The 17,337-nt window shown below is 60.0% G+C and overlaps 1 protein-coding gene across 8 annotated transcripts in view; it reads left to right on the top strand.

Moving 5' to 3' along the window:
* The window catches only part of DOT1L (DOT1 like histone lysine methyltransferase), a 51,963-nt gene that overhangs the window by 30,384 nt on the left and 4,242 nt on the right, over window positions 1-17,337 (top strand). For 5 of the 8 annotated variants that reach the window (XM_043912094.1, XM_043912098.1, XM_043912099.1 and 2 more), the window contains 18 exons: window positions 3,974-4,042; window positions 4,478-4,584; window positions 4,772-4,813; window positions 5,564-5,674; window positions 5,761-5,995; window positions 6,409-6,522; window positions 7,196-7,287; window positions 7,675-7,776; window positions 8,187-8,324; window positions 8,817-8,942; window positions 9,567-10,033; window positions 10,357-10,489; window positions 10,789-10,935; window positions 12,007-12,136; window positions 12,566-13,143; window positions 13,232-13,437; window positions 15,415-15,479; window positions 15,856-16,770. In XM_043912094.1, the coding sequence (XP_043768029.1) occupies window positions 3,974-4,042; window positions 4,478-4,584; window positions 4,772-4,813; window positions 5,564-5,674; window positions 5,761-5,995; window positions 6,409-6,522; window positions 7,196-7,287; window positions 7,675-7,776; window positions 8,187-8,324; window positions 8,817-8,942; window positions 9,567-10,033; window positions 10,357-10,489; window positions 10,789-10,935; window positions 12,007-12,136; window positions 12,566-13,143; window positions 13,232-13,437; window positions 15,415-15,479; window positions 15,856-16,770 (3,777 nt within the window). Of the gene's footprint in view, window positions 1-3,973; window positions 4,043-4,477; window positions 4,585-4,771; window positions 4,814-5,563; window positions 5,675-5,760; window positions 5,996-6,408; window positions 6,523-7,195; window positions 7,288-7,674; window positions 7,777-8,186; window positions 8,325-8,816; window positions 8,943-9,566; window positions 10,034-10,356; window positions 10,490-10,788; window positions 10,936-12,006; window positions 12,137-12,565; window positions 13,144-13,231; window positions 13,438-15,414; window positions 15,480-15,855; window positions 16,771-16,888; window positions 17,020-17,337 lie in introns of all 8 variants that reach the window. The other 3 variants (XM_043912100.1, XM_043912101.1, XM_043912097.1) reach the window with 2 other exon arrangements.

Raw genomic sequence — 17,337 nt, forward strand, 5'->3', positions numbered from 1 at the left:
AGGGTGCCTCCCAGCTCAGCATGTGCAGTGAACAGAGTGGACCCCACCACTGCTTAGGCCAGAGCTTGCAGCCGCCTGAGAAAATGGGGTGGGGACCTGGTTAGCAGGGGAGTTGCAGGCTGTCCAGGTCATCTGGGTTTCCCGTGGACAGTGCGTAACTTCTTAGTTCAAGGATGTCCTGGGCACTTAACTGTGTGTCTTATACTGGAACTTGACTAAATGAAGTTCAGCCTGGGGGCTGCCCAGACCAGCCCTGTTGACTTTGCCCAGGCCTTTCTCGTGTCTGGACCCTCGAGGCCTGGCTGCAGTCCCCCGGCCACTTCCCCCCTCTCTCTTATTCTCCGTCCCAAGGCCGGGTGAGACCAGATGCGCCCAGGAGGGGAGCTCACCTCTCCAGCTCTGATTCTCAGAATCGCTGTGGGACTGCTGGGCACAGCTTTGGAGGGAGAGGTCATGAGAGCTTGAAAGCTGAGCTTCCATTCTGATTCTGAGTCAGAGTCCATGTAGCCTTTAGGAAGGGTGTGTGCTCCCCGTGCGTGTGAAAGTGTGCAGACTTGGGGCGACATGAGTGGTTTTATGGAGGGAGTGTTGATGGGATCTGCCTGGAAGCTCATGGGGGCTCTTGACAGTCCACACGGAGGCCAAGAGGGAGGTGCCAAGGCTGAGTTCTTGCTTCTGACCCTGGTGACCTCACTGGCCTCCCCTCCCTCCTCTGCCCAACCTCTTCCTCTCCCCTCCCTACCCTTTGGAAACGCTGGGGTGTTGGGTCTTCTTGTGTCCAGAGTTCCTGCCGCAGCCTTTGGCAAACCCGAGCAGGGCTGTCCCCAAGTGGGTTGTCTCTGAGAAGCCTCCAGACACCTGAAGGTACAGGGAGCAGGGATGCAACTGCATCATGGTCTTGCACTGCTCAGGTGCAGCAGCCCATGGGGCATACCTTCATGGTGCCCAGGGCATCCTGGTGCCTGTGGAGCGTCACACCCATGAGGACTAACGTTCATTCGTGTTCTCGTCACCACCGCTGGGTCCCTGGGGAGTTGGGCTCTGGCTAAGGGTGGGAGAGCACGTCTGGCATGTTCAGGAAGTGGGGATGGAAGAGCTTCTCTAGGTGTGACCCAAGACATCAGGAGTCCCCTGTCCTGGAGGAAGGGCTTGCCTGACACGTGCGGGCACCCTGCCCTGCCTCCTCTATCCCCCACGTCCCTGTCCCTGAGGCTCCAGGGAGACCCCCATGTCCTCCTGAGGTCCATGGCTGGGAGAGAAGCAGGGTGGGTCCTCCATGTTTCATCATGAAACATGTCAAGCGGACAGAAGAGTTGAAAGGATCACCCAGCATAGAAGCAGTTTCCAGCTGCCCTCAGCACTGCCGACTGCATGTGTTTGTGTGCGTGTGCAGGTGAGCACAAGCCTGAGCATGCAGCAGGGGTCACTCCTGATAGTTTATAGGAGTGAGTGCCTTCCCCCAGCCCCAGGCTCCACCCAGATAAGAGCTTGAATTGCCGTTCTTCCAGCTGGCCCAGGCGTCTGTCTGGCTGTGGGGTCCCATTCTGTAGCCTTTGGGCCTCGGGGCACAGCCCCTCCATTTGGACGCTGCCCACTGGGCATCCTGAATCATTGTCTTATGGAATGTCCCCCGTGGTGCACTGGTTCCTCATGGTCAGCTTAATCTTGCCCTCTGCTCCCCATGGCCTGAGTTCTTGGGTGTCACACATGTTTGGCTCGTGGCCCCTGGTGGGAGTGGGACTGCCTACCAGGCCCTCCTGTCACCTAGGATCTGTGGCCCTGCAGTGACATGCCCACAGAAGTCGTCTCAGCATATCCTGTTGACCCTGAAGACTTGCGTGGGCTTCCTAATTAAAGCATCCTGGAATGTGTGGGCTTTACTCCCTCCTGCTCCCCGGCCCTGCTCTTCAGACATTCCCACGATGCCTTGGGGAGCCCCGAGACTGGCCACAGTGACTGCGTGCACAGCCAGCTGACTGCTTAAATGTGCACCCAGCTGGCCGGGAACCTGTCATCACCGCCTCCTCATGGGGTGCCAGAGGCCAGGCTGGTGCTGGGGTGCTCTTTGCGCCTGGATAATCAGGAGCATGTGAGCATGTGCAGAGGGGCTCATCCTGACCACTCCACTTTCCTTGTAACGTATTTCTTTCACTTTTTTGTGGTAAGTTTATATTTATGTATTTTGGCTGTGTTGTGTTTCCTGCTGCGCAGACTTTTCTCTAGTTGTGGCCAGCAGGGGCTGATTTCTAGTTGTGGTTTGCAGGCTTCTCAATGCTTTGTATTCTCTTGTCGCAGAACACTGGCTCTAGAGCACATGCTCAGTAGTCGTGATGCACGGGCTTAGTTGCTCCGTGGCACTTGGGTTCCTCGTGGACCAGGGATTGAACCCATGTGGCCTGTGTTGACAGGCGGATTCTTAAAAACTGAGCCGTCAGGGAAGCTCCTCTTTGACATTTATTCTTGGTTCTTTATTTCTTACACTGGAAAGTTTCAGTCCTTCTAGTGTTGATGCATTTAGAGACAGTGTGTCATAGGGTGGGGGGAAGCTTTTGTACTCTTCTGAAGGTAACATCACCAGTCACAGTGACCTCTCTGCACAAGGCTTCGAGTCCTTGTGGCTCTTCTCTTCTCTGCAGTGATTTGCACGCATGCCAGGACTTTACTGGAAAAACTTTCCTGAGTAGCCGTTTCTGACTTGAACCATTCCTATTATGGCTCTGTGGGGCCAACCCCTAATTCTCCCACAGGTTCTGTCTGTGTGGATCAGCACCCACTTCTCCTCAGGTTCTGTCTGTGTGGATCAGGACTCGGTTCTTCTCATGTTCTGTCTGTGTGGACAGGACCTGGTTCTCCCTCAGGTTCTGTCTGTATGGATCAGCACCCAGTTCTCCTCAGGTTCTGTCTTTGTGGATCAGGGCCCGGTTCTCCTCAAGTTCTGTCTCTGTGGATCGGCACCCGCTTCTCCTCAGGTTCTGTCTGTGTGAATCAGGACCCGGTCCTCCTCAGGTTCTGACTGTGTGGATCAGGGCCCGGTTCTCCTCAGGATCTGTCTGTGTGGATCAGGGCCCGGTTCTCCTCAGGTTCTGTCTGTGTGGATCAGGGCCCGGTTCTCCTCAGGGTCTGTCTGTGTGGATCAGGGCCCGGTTTTCCTCAGGGTCTGTCTGTGTGGATCAGGGCCTGGTTCTCAGGTTCTGTCTGTGTGGATCAGGGCCCGGTTCTCCTCAGGATCTGTCTGTGTGGATCAGGGCCCGGTTCTCCTCAGGATCTGTCTGTGTGGATCAGGGCCTGGTTATCCTCAGGATCTGTCAGTGTGGATCAGGGCCCGGTTATCCTCAGGTTCTGTCTGTGTGAATCAGGGCCCGGTTCTGCTCAAGATCTGTCAGTGTGGATCAGGTCCCGGTTCTCCTCAGGATCTGTCTGTGTGGATCAGGGCCCGGTTCTCCTCAGGATCTGTCTGTGTGGATCAGGGCCTGGTTTTCCTCAGGATCTGTCTCTGTGGATCAGGGCCTGGTTGTCAGGTTCTGTCTGTGTGGATCAGGGCCCGGTTCTCCTCAGGATCTGTCTGTGTGGATCAGGGCCCGGTTCTCCTCAGGTTCTGTCTGTGTGGGTCAGGGCCCAGTTCTCCCTCAGGCTCTGTCTGTGAGTGTGGATCGGGGCTGGTTCTGGTCTGGGTCATCAGCACAGTGCAGACACTGTACAGGACCCCAGCTGGCCCACCCCGAGCCCCGGGGCTGTGGGGCTGTGAGCACCTTTACAGGAAGGCACTTGGTGCTCCAGGCCAGGGCACTCAGATGCCGCTTAGTTTGGCTCTCACTGGGAGCGGAGGACTGACTCACAGTGGGTTCTCCCTTCTGGGTTCTGGGGGCTCATTTTCTGAACGCTTTTGCACCCCTCTGCTCTGATGTCATCAGGCTCTTGTTTGCATCGCATGCTGGTTTCCTCAGGGTGGTACTGACCCCTCTCTGTTTTCCAGGTGGCAGAATCGTGTCCTCGAAGCCCTTTGCGCCTCTGAACTTCAGAATAAACAGTAGAAACTTGAGTGGTAAGAACACTTATGTTGCCAGATTCTTAACATGTCTGATTGTCAGCACCTGCAGTGGGTTAAAGCAGGATCCCCGCCAGCAGTGGTGACCTGGGGGCATCCTGGGCCCGGCTCCACTCACTCCATGCAGGATCCTCCGTGTGACAGCCCCTGATGTCCCCAGACATAGCCCCGGGCAGGGCTGTAGGGGTGAGAGTCTTGAGTCCCATGGGAGAGTGACAATGCCCCTTGGGGGCGTGTACAGGGCCTGGGCATCCTTGCAGCCGCCCTGGCTGTCTCATTGGACTCTGAGACTCTTTCAGAGCCCATACTGCAGGCTTGTCCCCACCCTCATCCTCCCTCGGAGGGCCTGGGCGAGGGAGGGCCATGGGCACCTCCCGGGCTGGTGGTTGGGATGCCCAGGCGCCCCGTGACCTGTGGGCCCATTGTGCACAGACATTGGCACCATCATGCGTGTCGTGGAGCTGTCGCCGCTAAAAGGCTCGGTGTCGTGGACGGGGAAGCCAGTCTCCTACTACCTGCACACCATCGACCGCACCATAGTGAGTGGTGCCCGAGCGCCCCTGCCCTGCCTCTCAGCTAACCTGGGGGGGCAGAGGTTGTACTCCCACCCCGGGGTCCGGCGCGTTCCCTGGGCACATCACTGCCTGGCGTTGGTGGGTCTGGGATATGGCTTTCATCTTGCAGGGTTTTCCACCGCTAATGAGACTTTTTCTTTTCCATTTTTAGCTTGAAAACTATTTTTCTAGTCTAAAAAATCCAAAACTCAGGGTAAGTTTGTCTGTTTGCCCTTGACTTACAAGCCTGGTTGCTGCTGACCAGGGCCCAAGGGTCCGGTCTGAGGGTCTGGATTTGGGCCTGGGCACCAGGGGCCCCTGGCTGTGACAGCCTTGACTTGAGCAGTTTCAACAATTTGGGGGAAAATAGGTTGATAATAGGTTGAAAATAGTTAACATTTTGAAACATTTTGCTGCCCCTTGGTCCCTGTCGGTTTGTCCCTGAACCTTGTGGGATGTGTGTCCCAGCATCCCAGCATCTTTCTCTTTGGAGGCTCAGATGAGCCTGTGAGCCTGGAGGAGCCCCTGCCTGGGTGCCTCCTACCACGCTAGGACCTCAGGTCACAGTGTGGGGACTACCACCCATCCAAGACAGAACGGCTTTGTGGGCAGCACTGTACTCCCTGCTGGTGCTCCAGGGTGTCCCTCAGCCCTCTTCATGGACAGAGCATCCCCAAGTGGGGAAGCAGCTGTGGGGACCTCAGGGAGGCCAGGCCAGGCCATCCGGCACCTCCTCACTCTGCACCCAGGCTCTGCCTTCAGTAACTTTTCCTTGTGATCTGAAGGCTGCTGGGGTCCTGGCAGAGACAGGGTGTGGGTGTTGTTTTTCCCTGCACCATCATCAAGGGTGCAGATGAGCGGAACCTGGCTGACCACCCCCGGGAGCCTGAGCTCTGGGGCCCCTGGAGGCAGGGGGGTCCTACGGTGCCTGAGCTTCAGGAGATGCCCCCTGCCTGCCCACCAGGAGGAACAAGAGGCAGCTCGGCGCCGGCAGCAACGGGAGAACAAGAGCAACACAACCACGCCCACCAAGGTGCCCGAGAGCAAGGCAGCTGTGCCCGCGGACACCCCCGTGGTGAGTCCCTACTCTGATCGGGGAGGGAGCCAGGCCGCCCTCAGAGCCCACACCTCTGGCCAGTCCTTCATGCGGGTTTCCACCAGGACTCTGGTGCTGAGGAGGAGAAAGCTGGGACGGCCGCTGTCAAGAAGCCATCTCCCTCCAAGGCCCGGAAGAAGAAGCTGAACAAGAAGGGCCGGAAGATGGCGGGTCGGAAGCGCGGGCGCCCCAAGAAGATGAGTGCCACCAACCCCGAGCGCAAGCCCAAGAAGACCCAGAGCGCACTGGACCTGCTGCACGCCCAGACTGTGTCACGAGCGGCCTCCCCCTTGCCGCAGGGTGAGCCCTGCCCCCCGTGCTGTGGGATCCCAGGAGTGCCATGGGGTCCTTGGGCAGAAGCTGCTGTGCCAGTGTCGTGTGCATGCTGCGTGGGTACGCCCAAGCTCTGAACCTTCCTGAGGAAGGAACCACCTCGGGTCCCCTCGGGCCATTGGTGTGGTCAGCTTGGCCCGGCCATGAGGACCCAGCCATCTGCCTGGGAGCAGGTCCTGGGACCTTGGCTTCCCACGCTCCTAGTCCTGGCAGGAGGCTTGGCTCAGAGTGAGTGGCCAGGTCACGAGCATGTGCGGCTTAGCGTCTGGTGGTTGGGGCTGTGGGAATTGTGTTGAGTCCTGTTGTTGGGGCACTGGGGGCTCTGCAGTGGCCTTCCGGGACCCATTTATGGGATTGTGATCACTGCTGTGTCCCCGCAGATGCGCACAGGCCACCTCACAGCCCATTCTACCAGCTACCTCCCAGCGTGCAGCGGCCTACCCCCGAGCAGCTGCTGCTGGCACCCACCCCGCCCGCCCTGCACAGGCTGCTAGGTGAGCACCAGCCGGGCCCACGGGTCAGGGAGGGCGAGCAGCAGCTGGTCTGCACCCCAGCAGGAACCCCATGCCATGCAGCCGAGCACACCACCTCCACGGCTCGGGCTTATCCTGCCAGGGGACTCCCGGGTTCTGGGATCACCAGGGCCCGTGTGGCGGTCTGAGGCTAAGGTTCTGCCCCAGAGGACACTGGGCCACCCTGGGGGCTGCTGGCATTGAGTGAGTGGGGCCAGGGAGGCAGCTCCACCCCCCAGAGAATGGCCTCCGTGTCCAAGGTGCAGGGATCCCACGGGACCAGACCCCATTCTGCCAACTTGAGCTTGCACTCATGGGCGAGGGCAGGCTGCGTTGAGATCACTCAGCTCTAGAAGCTGGGTGAAGGAAACCCTTTACAACCTTGGGAGCTATCAGTTTTCTGAACAGCAGTAGCATATGTTTACCAAGAAAAACTGGCAGATTAGCCAACCAAAACCCACACGTGTGGGGAAAAAGGAAACATGGGCTGGTGATGGCCAGGAGCTTCGAGGGACCCCAGGAGGGGGCGACCCCAGGTTGGGGGCAGAGCCCCGTCCCCAAGCCCTGAGGGGCTTGTGTTCATGAACCCCACCCATGCCTTGAGCCTCGGCGGGATCTTTCCTATGTTGACATCCAGTCTGTTTTCTCCTTACAGAGTCCTTCAAGATTCAGTACCTACAGTTCCTGGCATACACGAAGACCCCTCAGTACAAGGCCAACCTGCAGCAGCTGCTGGACCAGGAGAAGGTGCGGCCCCCGTGCTGCCGGCCAAGTCCCCCGGGGCGGGGCACTCATCCCCCACCTCAGGGCCCAATGGCCCCGTGGTTGCCCTGGCCCTGCTGCGATGGCTGAGGCGTCCTCATCTGGGGAAAGTGTCCCCCCGTGCTGAGAGGCGTCTAGGTAGCCCTCAGCCTGGGCATGTCCCCGGCAGCCACAGTCAGGTCCAGCGTGGGCATGGCTCTCTGGAGGGTGGGTGGCATAAGGCCCTGTGATCCTCATAAACAGGACCTCAAGCCACCACTGTGTGGCACCACGTTCTGGGGTGAAGCCCTCACGGGGGTCTGGACGGTCTGCTTGCGGTTCCCCCATCTCGCCCCCGCCATGGTCCTTGCGCTTATCAGCCCTGCCCTACAGGAGAAGAATGCCCGGTTGCTAGGCGCAGCGCAGCAGCTGTTCGGCCACTGTCAAGCTCAGAAGGAAGAGATCAAGAGGCTCTTCCAGCAGAAACTGGACGAGGTAGACTGGTCCCTGCCCTGGCTGCCGGGGGGCCTGGCAGATGACCCCCAGTGCTGAGCTGTGGGCGAGCGGGTGGGCAAGGTGAGGGGGGCAGGACCCCAGCTCAGACAGCTGATATCCAGCTGGACTGTTGCCCTTCCAGTGCTTCTGACTCTGAAAGTTTCCCTCAGGGGACTCCCTGGGGTTCAGTGGTTGACACTTTGCTGTCCAGTACAGGGGCCACGGTTTTGATCCCTGAGCAGGGAACTAAGATCTCGAATGCCTTGCGGCCAAAAAACCAAAAACATAAAACAGAAAGAATATTGTAACAAGTTCAGTAAAATCTTTAAAAATGGTCCGCGTCAAAGAAAACGAGGGGAAGTCTGCACGTGGCCCCGTGAGTGCCCACCTGGGCCGTGGTGTGTCCTCAGCTGGGAGTGAAGGCGCTGACCTACAACGACCTGATCCAAGCGCAGAAGGAGATCTCGGCTCACAACCAGCAATTGAGGGAACAGACAGAGCAGCTGGAGAAGGGCAACCGGGAGCTGAGGAGCCAGAGCCTGAGACTGGTGAGCACTCTGGGCCGGGCGGGACCCCTCTTGCCCCCGTCCACCATCAGGATGCTCGAACGGCATCTGGCACATCTCAGACTCAGGCTCTGATCTTCACTGCCAGGGCACCCTCAGCCCTTCCCCCACCTACAGCCCAGGGATCCTGAGCCCACATCACCCTGTGTGCTGGGCCTCACCTGCTGGGAGTGCCCTGTCTCCTCTCCTAGATGTCCCTCACTTGCTCCTGCAGGGTGTCCTTCCTGGGGACCCATCTCCTCAGCCCCGCCTCCAGAAGCAGCTCTGCTCTGTGCTTTGAGGGTGCGGGCTTGGGGTTGGGCAACTCCTGCTCCTCCGTGCCCCAGCTGTGTACACAGGGGCTCCTCCCAATCTCCCACTGCAGGCACACCTGGGTAGGAACCGTCCACCAGAGCCCCTCCCAACCTCCCCCAGCTGTGCATACCTGGGTGGGGGCTGCCCGCCAGGGCTCACAGCCCAACACCCTCCCCACAGCTCAAGGCACGGTGTGAGGAGCTGAAGCTGGACTGGTCCACGCTGTCCCTGGAGAATCTGCTGAAGGAGAAGCAGGCCCTGAAGAGCCAGATCTCAGAGAAGCAGAGGCACTGCCTGGAGCTGCAGGTAAGGCTGGGCTGGGGATTGGAACCTCCTTCATTGCCCCCATCCCCACTCCCTGGCCCACCTGCAGAGACGCCTTCCCCTCGACTGCATCTCCCAGCACCAGATCCTGGGAATTTTTTGAGGGATCTCTGACCACAGAGCACTCACGGTGAACTGGTGTCCACTGAGATCCCTTTGAGGATGTGTCCCGAGCACACACCTCCCCAGAGCAGCTTTCTGCTGAGTCATAGCCCATATGTCACAGAAACGAGGTTTATTGCCCAAGCCTGTGTGTGGTGGGGCCTGCGGGAGGGGTCTCAGGAGGGAACGCTCTGGGTTCTGACCTTCCTCTGTAATTGAAAATCAAGAAGCAGCCTGTTTGTTGTGGGGAAAAGCCAAACATACAGTTCCTTGAGCCCTGGCCCACCCAGGACAGCTGCTATCCTGATATCTTACCCTGGCAGTCGCCATGGTGGCCACGGAGCCTGGGCTCCTTACCACCTCTGTGCACCTGCGCCCCACTCTGATGCTCATTCATCTGTCAGCTCTCCAGCCACGTCCCCCTCTCTCTCCTGGATGGTCCTGGCTGGCGGGGTGCTGGGCTTGGGGCTGGACAGGCCTGACTCCCCCCCACTCATCCCACAGATCAGCATTGTGGAGCTAGAGAAGAGCCAACGGCAGCAGGAGTTGCTGCAGCTCAAGTCCTGTGTGCCGCCTGATGAGGCGCTGACCCTGCAGCTTCGTGGAAAGCCAGAGGCCGAGCCTGGCCGGCTGCACTTAGAGCTGGACTGCGCCCGCTTCTCCCTGCCGCCCTTCAGCAGCTTGAGCCCCGAGCTCTCCATGAATGGCCACGCGGCCGGCTATGAGCTCTGCAGCGCACTGGGTCGGCCCTCGCCCAAGCAGAACACCCCCCAGTACCTGGCCTCCCCACTAGACCAGGAGGTCGTGCCCTGCACCCCCAGCCACAGTGGCCGGCCACGACTGGAGAAGCTGTCTGGGCTGGCCCTGCCTGACTACACCAGGCTATCCCCTGCCAAGCTGGTGCTGCGGCGCCATCTGAGCCAGGACCACGCGGCCAGCGGCAAGGCAGCTGCTAGTGAGCTGCACCCACGGTGAGTGCAGGCTGGCGTCAGGGGCTTGGAGGCCCCGCGGGTCTTCTGAGCTGGAGATCATCAGTTTGGAAGAGAATCAGGGGTGGGAGGGGGGTTCAGGATGCGGAACACATGTAAATTCATGGCTGATTCATGTCAATATATGGCAGAAACCACTACAATATTGTACAGTAATTAGCCTCCAACTAATAAAAATAATTGGGGAAAAAAAAAAAATGGAAGAGAATTGGGGGTTTGCCAGGCCAGGGCTGTCAGCTCTGAACACAAAGCTGCAGCCGTGGGGGGCTCCCCAAAGAGTGACGGAGGACACGCCTTGTTTCTAGAGCCGAGCATGCCAAGGAGAACGGGCTCCCTTACCAGAGCCCTGGCATCACCAACGGCATCAAGCTGAGCCCACAAGACCCCCGACCTTCATCCCCCACGGCTTTACAGATGGGAGAGAAGGGCCCCGAGAAGGTGAGGCTGCTCTCCGAGAGCATCTGTGGCCCTGGGTGGGGAGGGGATTCTCGAAGGAGGTCCTGCAGGAGGGGGCAGCATGGCCACCCGACTGTACCCTTGCCCTCAGGTGAGGCTGGGAGAGAGCTCAGTCCCTGGGGATGGGAGGAGAGGGTGGTTGAGCAGCAGGGTGGGCCCGCCATGGGTGGAGGCTGCTGACTGGTGGGTCTGGCCAGTTGGGAGAATGGGTTGGGGTGGGGGATGGTTGGAATTCCCGGTGTCCCCGGGGCAGTGCCCGAGGCCACTGTCCTGGTCGGCAGGGTGTGAAGGAGCGTGCCTACGCCAGCAGTGGGGAGGCCATCACCAGCCTGCCCGTCAGCATCCCGCTGAGCACCGTGCAGCCCAGCAAGCTGCCCGTCAGCATCCCTCTGGCCAGCGTGGTGCTGCCCAGCCGCGCCGAGAAGGCGGTGAGTGCAGCCCTTGGCCCAAGCCTGCTGCCCCAGGCCTCGTGTGCATGCACAGGCAGAGCCACAGGCCTGTCCTTTCTCCGCGAGGCCCAGTCACTTTCTGTTCAGTTACTCGCAGTTACACCTTCAGCGTGCTGCAACACCTGAGAAAAAGAGCACCGATTCCCAGTAAGGTTTCCAACTTTACCCTTAGATCTGAGTGTGCCTGGTGACAGTGCGAGTGGAGAGAGAGAGATTCCTGGTTCTGTAGAAGCTGCCCTGTCCTCCGAGTCCACACTTGCGTTCTCCCTCACACGCATGCACTTGGGAGTTACACTTTGTGTAGAGCAGGCTGGGCTTTGTGTTTATGGAGGTGTCATTCACACAGAACTCATCCATCTAAGGTGTTCAGCGCAGGGGTCTTCAGTGTGTTCACCAGTCTTGCAGCCAGCTCTGCTTTAGAACGTTCTGTGCCCCAAGAGGAAGCCCATCCCCATCTGCATCACCCCTCTACCCTCTCCCCAGCCCCTGACAGTCAGTACCCCACTCTGTCTGTGGTTTGGCCTGTTCAGGACATTTCCCGTCCGTGGAATCACATACTGTGTGTCCTTCTGTGTCTGCCTCTCTCACTGAGCGTCGTGTCCTGAGGGTTCATCCACATGGGAGCGAGTGTCAGGGCTTCTCTCCTTTTTGTGGCTGAGGGATGGTCCAGGTGTGGAGGGACACACGTGTTTATCCTCTGTGGATGGTCATTTGGGTTGTATGCACTTTGGGGCTGTTGTAAATCACACTGCTGTGGACGTGTGTGAGCGAGTATTGTGTGGACAGTTGTTTCTATCTGGCTTCACCTAGGAGTGGAGTTGCTAGATCAGGTCATGACCACCGCCCTCACTGCTGTCCCAGCCATTTAGAGCTGAGGTCAGACATCTGCACCTCACCTTGTGAAAGCCTTCTGGTGGCTGACTGCCAGGCTCACCTGCGTGGCTGTCGCCCTTCTGGGCTTGCTGCCTCGGGCCATGGGGACGTCCTGTGGCGTGTGCCCAGCTGGGTGTGTGCCTGGCTTGGCTGACAGTGTGCGCCTTCTTTTTGCAGAGAAGCACACCCAGCCCTGGGCCGCCGGCCCGAGAGTCGTCATCCACGCTGGAGAAGCAGGTGGCTGCTAACGCCCATGGTACCGGGGGCAGTGCTTCCGGGAGCAAGAGCCTCGCCCTGGCTCCCACAGGTGAGGGTTCCCAGAGGCCAGGCCTGGCCCCTCCAGCCTCAGGGTCTGAGCCACATCAGGGCCATCCTCAGCTGCACGCACACTGGGGTCCCGCCCGGCTTGTGTCAGACAGCCATGCTCGGCCAGGGCCTGGTCCTCTGGGAGATCTGATGGGGCTTCTGTGTGGGGCCAACTGTGTACTTGGGGGCCTGCCGCCTAGATGGTCCCTGTCGCTGATGTGAAGCAGGCAGCTCCAGCACTCATCTCAACGCCGCTGCTCTTGTGTGGGGCGGGCATCTCTGCTGGCGGTGCCCAGGGTCCACTCAGCATGTGCATGGGCTCCAGGCCCCCGACTGTCGCAGGCCCAGAGGTGGGGAGGAGGGCACAGTGAAGGCCCAGGGGTGCCAAGCAGGCAGAGAGCTGAGCCACCACCTCATGTGTCCTCCGCAGGATATGCATACACCGGCTCGGTGGCCATCAGTGGGGCCCTAGCGGGCAGCCCGGCACCCCTCGGCCCTGGAACCGAGCCCCCAGCCCTGGACGAGTCCTCCAGCTCTGGAAGCCTCTTTGCCACCGTGGGGTCCCGCAGCTCCACCCCGCAGCACCCGCCCCTGCTGACGCAGCCACGTGCCTGTGGCTCGGCCTCACCGGCCCCCCAGCTCTCCGCCAGCCCCCGGCTAGGCGCCCTGGGCCCGCTTCCTGACTCTGGCAAAGGGGACCTGCCCTGTGAGGCCAGCTTCTCAGACCCTGAGAGCGAAGCCAAGAGGAGGATCGTCTTCACCATCTCGGCAGGCGCCAGCAGCGCCAAGCAGTCACCTTCCAGCAAACACAGCCCTCTGCCTTCGGGTGCCCGCGGGGATGGTGGCCAGGGCCATGGGCCAGACAGCCGCAAGCGGGGCCGGAGGAAGCGGGCATCAGCGGGGACCCCCAGCCTGAGCTCGAGTGTGTCCCCCAAGCGCCGGGCCTTGCCATCTGTTGCTGGGCTTTTCACGCAGTCTTCAGGGTCCCCCCTGAACCTCAACTCCATGGTGAGGCGGGAGCAGCGTGCTGGGGCTGGGTGGCTGATGCAGGCGCATGCTGGGCCTGCTGGAGCTCATGCATGTGCCCGGCCCTCAGGTCAGCAACATCAACCAGCCCCTGGAGATCACAGCCATCTCGTCCCCTGAGAGCTCCCTAAAGAGCTCACCCGTCCCCTACCAGGACAACGACCAACCACCCGTGCTCAAGAAGGAGAAGCCCCTGAGCCAGACCAATGGCGCCCACTACTCCCCGCTGACCTCGGATGAGGAGCCAGGCTCTGAGGATGAGCCCGGCAGTGCCAGGCGAGTGGGCTGCGGTGAGGGGGGGCAGGTCCTGACTGCAGGTCTTCACGCTGACCTGCAGCTGTGTCCTCTCTCAGGGCACATCTGGGATGGTTTAACTGTGTGAGAAACAGCCCGCAAGGGCCCAAGGCTTTTGAGAGCACCTCGCTGCCTATGTGTGGGGCGAAGCTGAGCCCGAGCCTGCAGCCCACGTGCAGGTGTCACGTGTCGGCAGAGAGGAGGGCGGGCAGCGGGTGGGAGAGCTGGAAGCAGGTGCGCAGGCTCCGGTCCACTCACCTGATGGGGATCAAGGCTTTTTTTCCCCTTCTTTTTCCCTTTGACAGTGGCTGTGTTAGGTGTAACTCACATAATATACCACCTGCTTAAAATGTGCAAGCAAGGGTTTCTGATGTATTCTTGGGGTTGTGCAAACATCACCACTCTCAATTTTAGGGCAATTTCATCACCTCAGAAAGATTCCCCAGCCCCTCCTCCAGCCCCTGGCCCCACCATCTACTTCCTGTCTCTGTGGCTCTGACTCCTCTAGGACCTCCTGTGAGTGAAATCAGATAGAGTGTGTCTTTCTGTGTCTGCTTCTCTTACTGAGCATCATGTCCTCAAGGCTCATCCAGGTTGTAGCAGGTGTCAGAACCTCCTTTTTTAAAGCTGCATCATATTCCACGGTGTTGATGGACCACGTTGTGTTTACCCATCATGGATGCTTGGGTTGCTTTGTTTTTAGCTACTGTGAATCATGCTGGTCTGGATGTTGGTATGTGCGGTTTTATTTGAAAGCGTGTTTATTGTTTGTGGCACTAGTGGTAAAGAACCTGTCTCCCAGTGCAGGAGACATAAGAGATATGGGTTCAGTCCCTGGACTGGGAAGATACCCTGGGGGAGGGCATAGCAACCCACTCCAGTATTCTTGCCAGGAGAATCCCATGGACAGAGGAACTTGGCGGGCTAGTCCATGGGGTGGGGTCACAAAAAGTTGGACACAACAGTGATTAGCTCACACAGGCCCTAGGTGTGGAATTTGCTGGATCATGTGATGAGTCTGTGCTTAACTTTTAAGGATCCTTCCGACTTCCCACAGTGGCTGCCCCATCTCACTCCTGCCAGCTATGCACGGGGCGCCAGTTTCTCCTCGTCCTCGCCCTCATGTGTCATCTTCTGGGTCTGTGTTCCATGCAGCAGCTCTGTCTCTATGGGTGTGTGGTGGTGTCCTCTTGGTTCCGACCTCTTCTCCCCAGGGGCCAGCGGCACTCCATGTCTCATCTCTTCCTTGGAGAGATGTCACATCACGGCCCGTGCGTGATTCGGGTTATGCTGCTAAGTCCTGAGAGCTCTTTATTTGTTCTCACATGTGACCCCTCACCAGGTAGGGGCCTGCAGCTGTGTCCTCCGATCCTCGGTGTGTGGTCACTGTGGTGCTGGTGTCCACTGAGGCACAGGAGTGCTATGTTCTGAACAGGCCCCATGCACCATGATTTGTGGTGTTTCTTTAGTCGGCTGTTCCCGGTGTTGTCTGAGTTCATTCTTCCACATACAAACATTACATTGTGAAAATACTGGATTATTTTGGGAGTTGTGTCTCTGGAGGTCATGGTCCTTTGGGACGGCCCCTAAGAATCCTTATGTGTGAAGCCACACCATTATGTCACCGGTTGCAACTTGCTGGGGGGATCATTATGTGCTCAGCACCATGTCATCCCCCTCCGCGGACGACACAGTCTTGTGGCTCAAGAGCCCGTTCCTCTCAGGGCCAGTCCTGCCTGGGGCTCCTGCATGTGTCTGTGTGTTGGGAAGCGGCATTCCTCCTCTGCTGCCGGGGCCCACGCTCAGCCGATTCCCCCTGCCACAGCCGGCATCGGGGGCCCTGGGCGCAGGTCAGACATCCCTGGCTCACAGCTCGCCTGGGCAATTCAGTGTACACACACAGCACTCTGGTGTGCACGCGGATGGCAAACACTCATCCTCTTTTTCTTTTTCTGGTAGAATTGAGAGAAAAATTGCAACAATCTCCTTAGAAAGCAAGTCTCCACCAAAAACCTTGGAAAATGGTGAGTTCAGTGTGCACAACATTTGAGTCCTTGGCACCCATGCTAGGCTTGCTGCCTGGCCCCTGAGGACCCCACGGGGCTTCCAGAATTGTCCTGGGCTGTGCTGAGTACACACCTCCCCCGCCCCTTTCCCTGTGATGCGTGGGGCACTCTTGGTGCCACCTGGTTACTCAGGTACATGTAGTCCTCCCTGTCAACACGCCTTTCCTCCTGCTGAGCAGCCCTCTGCCCTCAGCTTCTCTGGCAGCCCCATCCTTGCCAGGCCCTTCTCCAAAGGGCCTTCTCTGTGTGGAGGCACTCTGAGCAGGCGGTGGTCTGAGATCCGCGGCGTCTTACCCAGCCCCACCGCCCAGGCCTCAGCCATTGCCTCTCCCAGCAGGTGGCAGCCTAACGGGAAGGAAGGCACCGCTGGCCAGCGAGCCAGTCAACAGCAGCAAGTGGAAGTCCACCTTCTCGCCCATCTCCGACCTGGGCCTGGCCAAGGCAGCCGACAGCCCACTGCAGGCTGCCTCCGCTCTGAGCCACAACTCCCTGTTCGCTTTCCGGCCCGGCCTGGAGGAGCCCAGTGCGGCCGATGCCAAGCTGGCCACCCACTCCAGGAAGAGCTTCCCGGGCACACTGCCGGGGGCGGGCGGGCTGAGCCCCAGTAGCCTTCCTGCCAGCAGCTTCGCCCTGGGCGGGGGCCTAGCAGCTGACCTCAGTTTACACAGCTTCAGTGATGGTGCTTCTCTCTCCCACAAGGCCCCCGAGGCAGCTGGCCTGGGTGCCCCCCTGAGCTTCCCCGGCCCACGGGGCAAGGAGGGTGGCGCCGCAGAGTCTGGCCCCTTTGCGAACAAGCGGCAGCTGGACGGACTGGGCCCGAAAGGCGAGGGGGGCCTTCCCACGTGCGGACCCCCAGACAAGGCCTCAACAGCGCATAGCAAGGCCGGCAAGGGTCGTGAGCGCGAGCCCGATGTCAAGAACGGCCACAACCTGTTCATGGCCGCCGCCGCCGCACCCCCTGCAGGCCTCCTCAGTGGCCCAGGTCTTGCCCCAGCGGCGTCCTCGGCAGGTGGCGCAGCCCCGTCCGTGCAGACCCACCGCCCCTTCCTGGGCACCTTTGCCCCCGGGCCACAGTTTGCGCTGGGCCCCATGTCGCTACAGGCCAACCTGGGCCCGTCTGTGCTGCAGTCCCTGTTCAGCTCCGTGCCCGCCGCCGGCCTGGTTCACGTCTCGACCGCCGCCACCAGACTGACCAACTCGCACGCCATGGGCAGCTTCTCCTCCGGGGTGGCCGGCGGCGCAGTTGGAGGTAGGCAGTGCCCTCCTGGCCACTCGGTCCCACAGGACCCGCTGGGGGGCGAGCTGTGGGCCGCACATTGTCTCTGCCGCCCACCCGGACTGTTGGGTTTAACCACCGCTGTTTGCAGGTTCCCTTCCAGGGCCCCCTGAGGGGGGAGAGGCTGTGCCCGCGTGTCCCTTTGGGTCCACTTTGCGCCCGCCACCTCGTTCCTTTTCACGAAACGCAGCCGTGACGGTCGTGTGGGCAGAGCACTCGGGCGTGAGTCGGCTGTGCCGGGCTCTCTGGTCTGACCGTGCCCTCTGATTCTTAGAGGGACTGGCACCGTGACCAGGCTCTCCTTCCTCCCGTGAGCTCACCCGGAAGGTCCGATGCGGCCGGCACTGGGACAGAGCGAGGGGCTGTGGTGCCCGCCGCCCGTGTGCATGCAGGGTGGAGCAGAGTGCGGGGAGCCACAGGCTCCCGGCTCGCTTGGCACCAAGGTGGGGTGGGGTGGGGTAGGGTTCCAGGGCCTGGCGGTGGGCCCGCCCACGCTCCCACTGCCTGCGCTTCGCTGCACTTGTGCCCGCACGCGGAGCT

Source organism: Cervus elaphus, chromosome 9 (genome assembly GCF_910594005.1).
Source record: "Cervus elaphus chromosome 9, mCerEla1.1, whole genome shotgun sequence".
In the NCBI taxonomy this organism is placed as follows: Eukaryota; Metazoa; Chordata; class Mammalia; order Artiodactyla; family Cervidae; genus Cervus; species Cervus elaphus.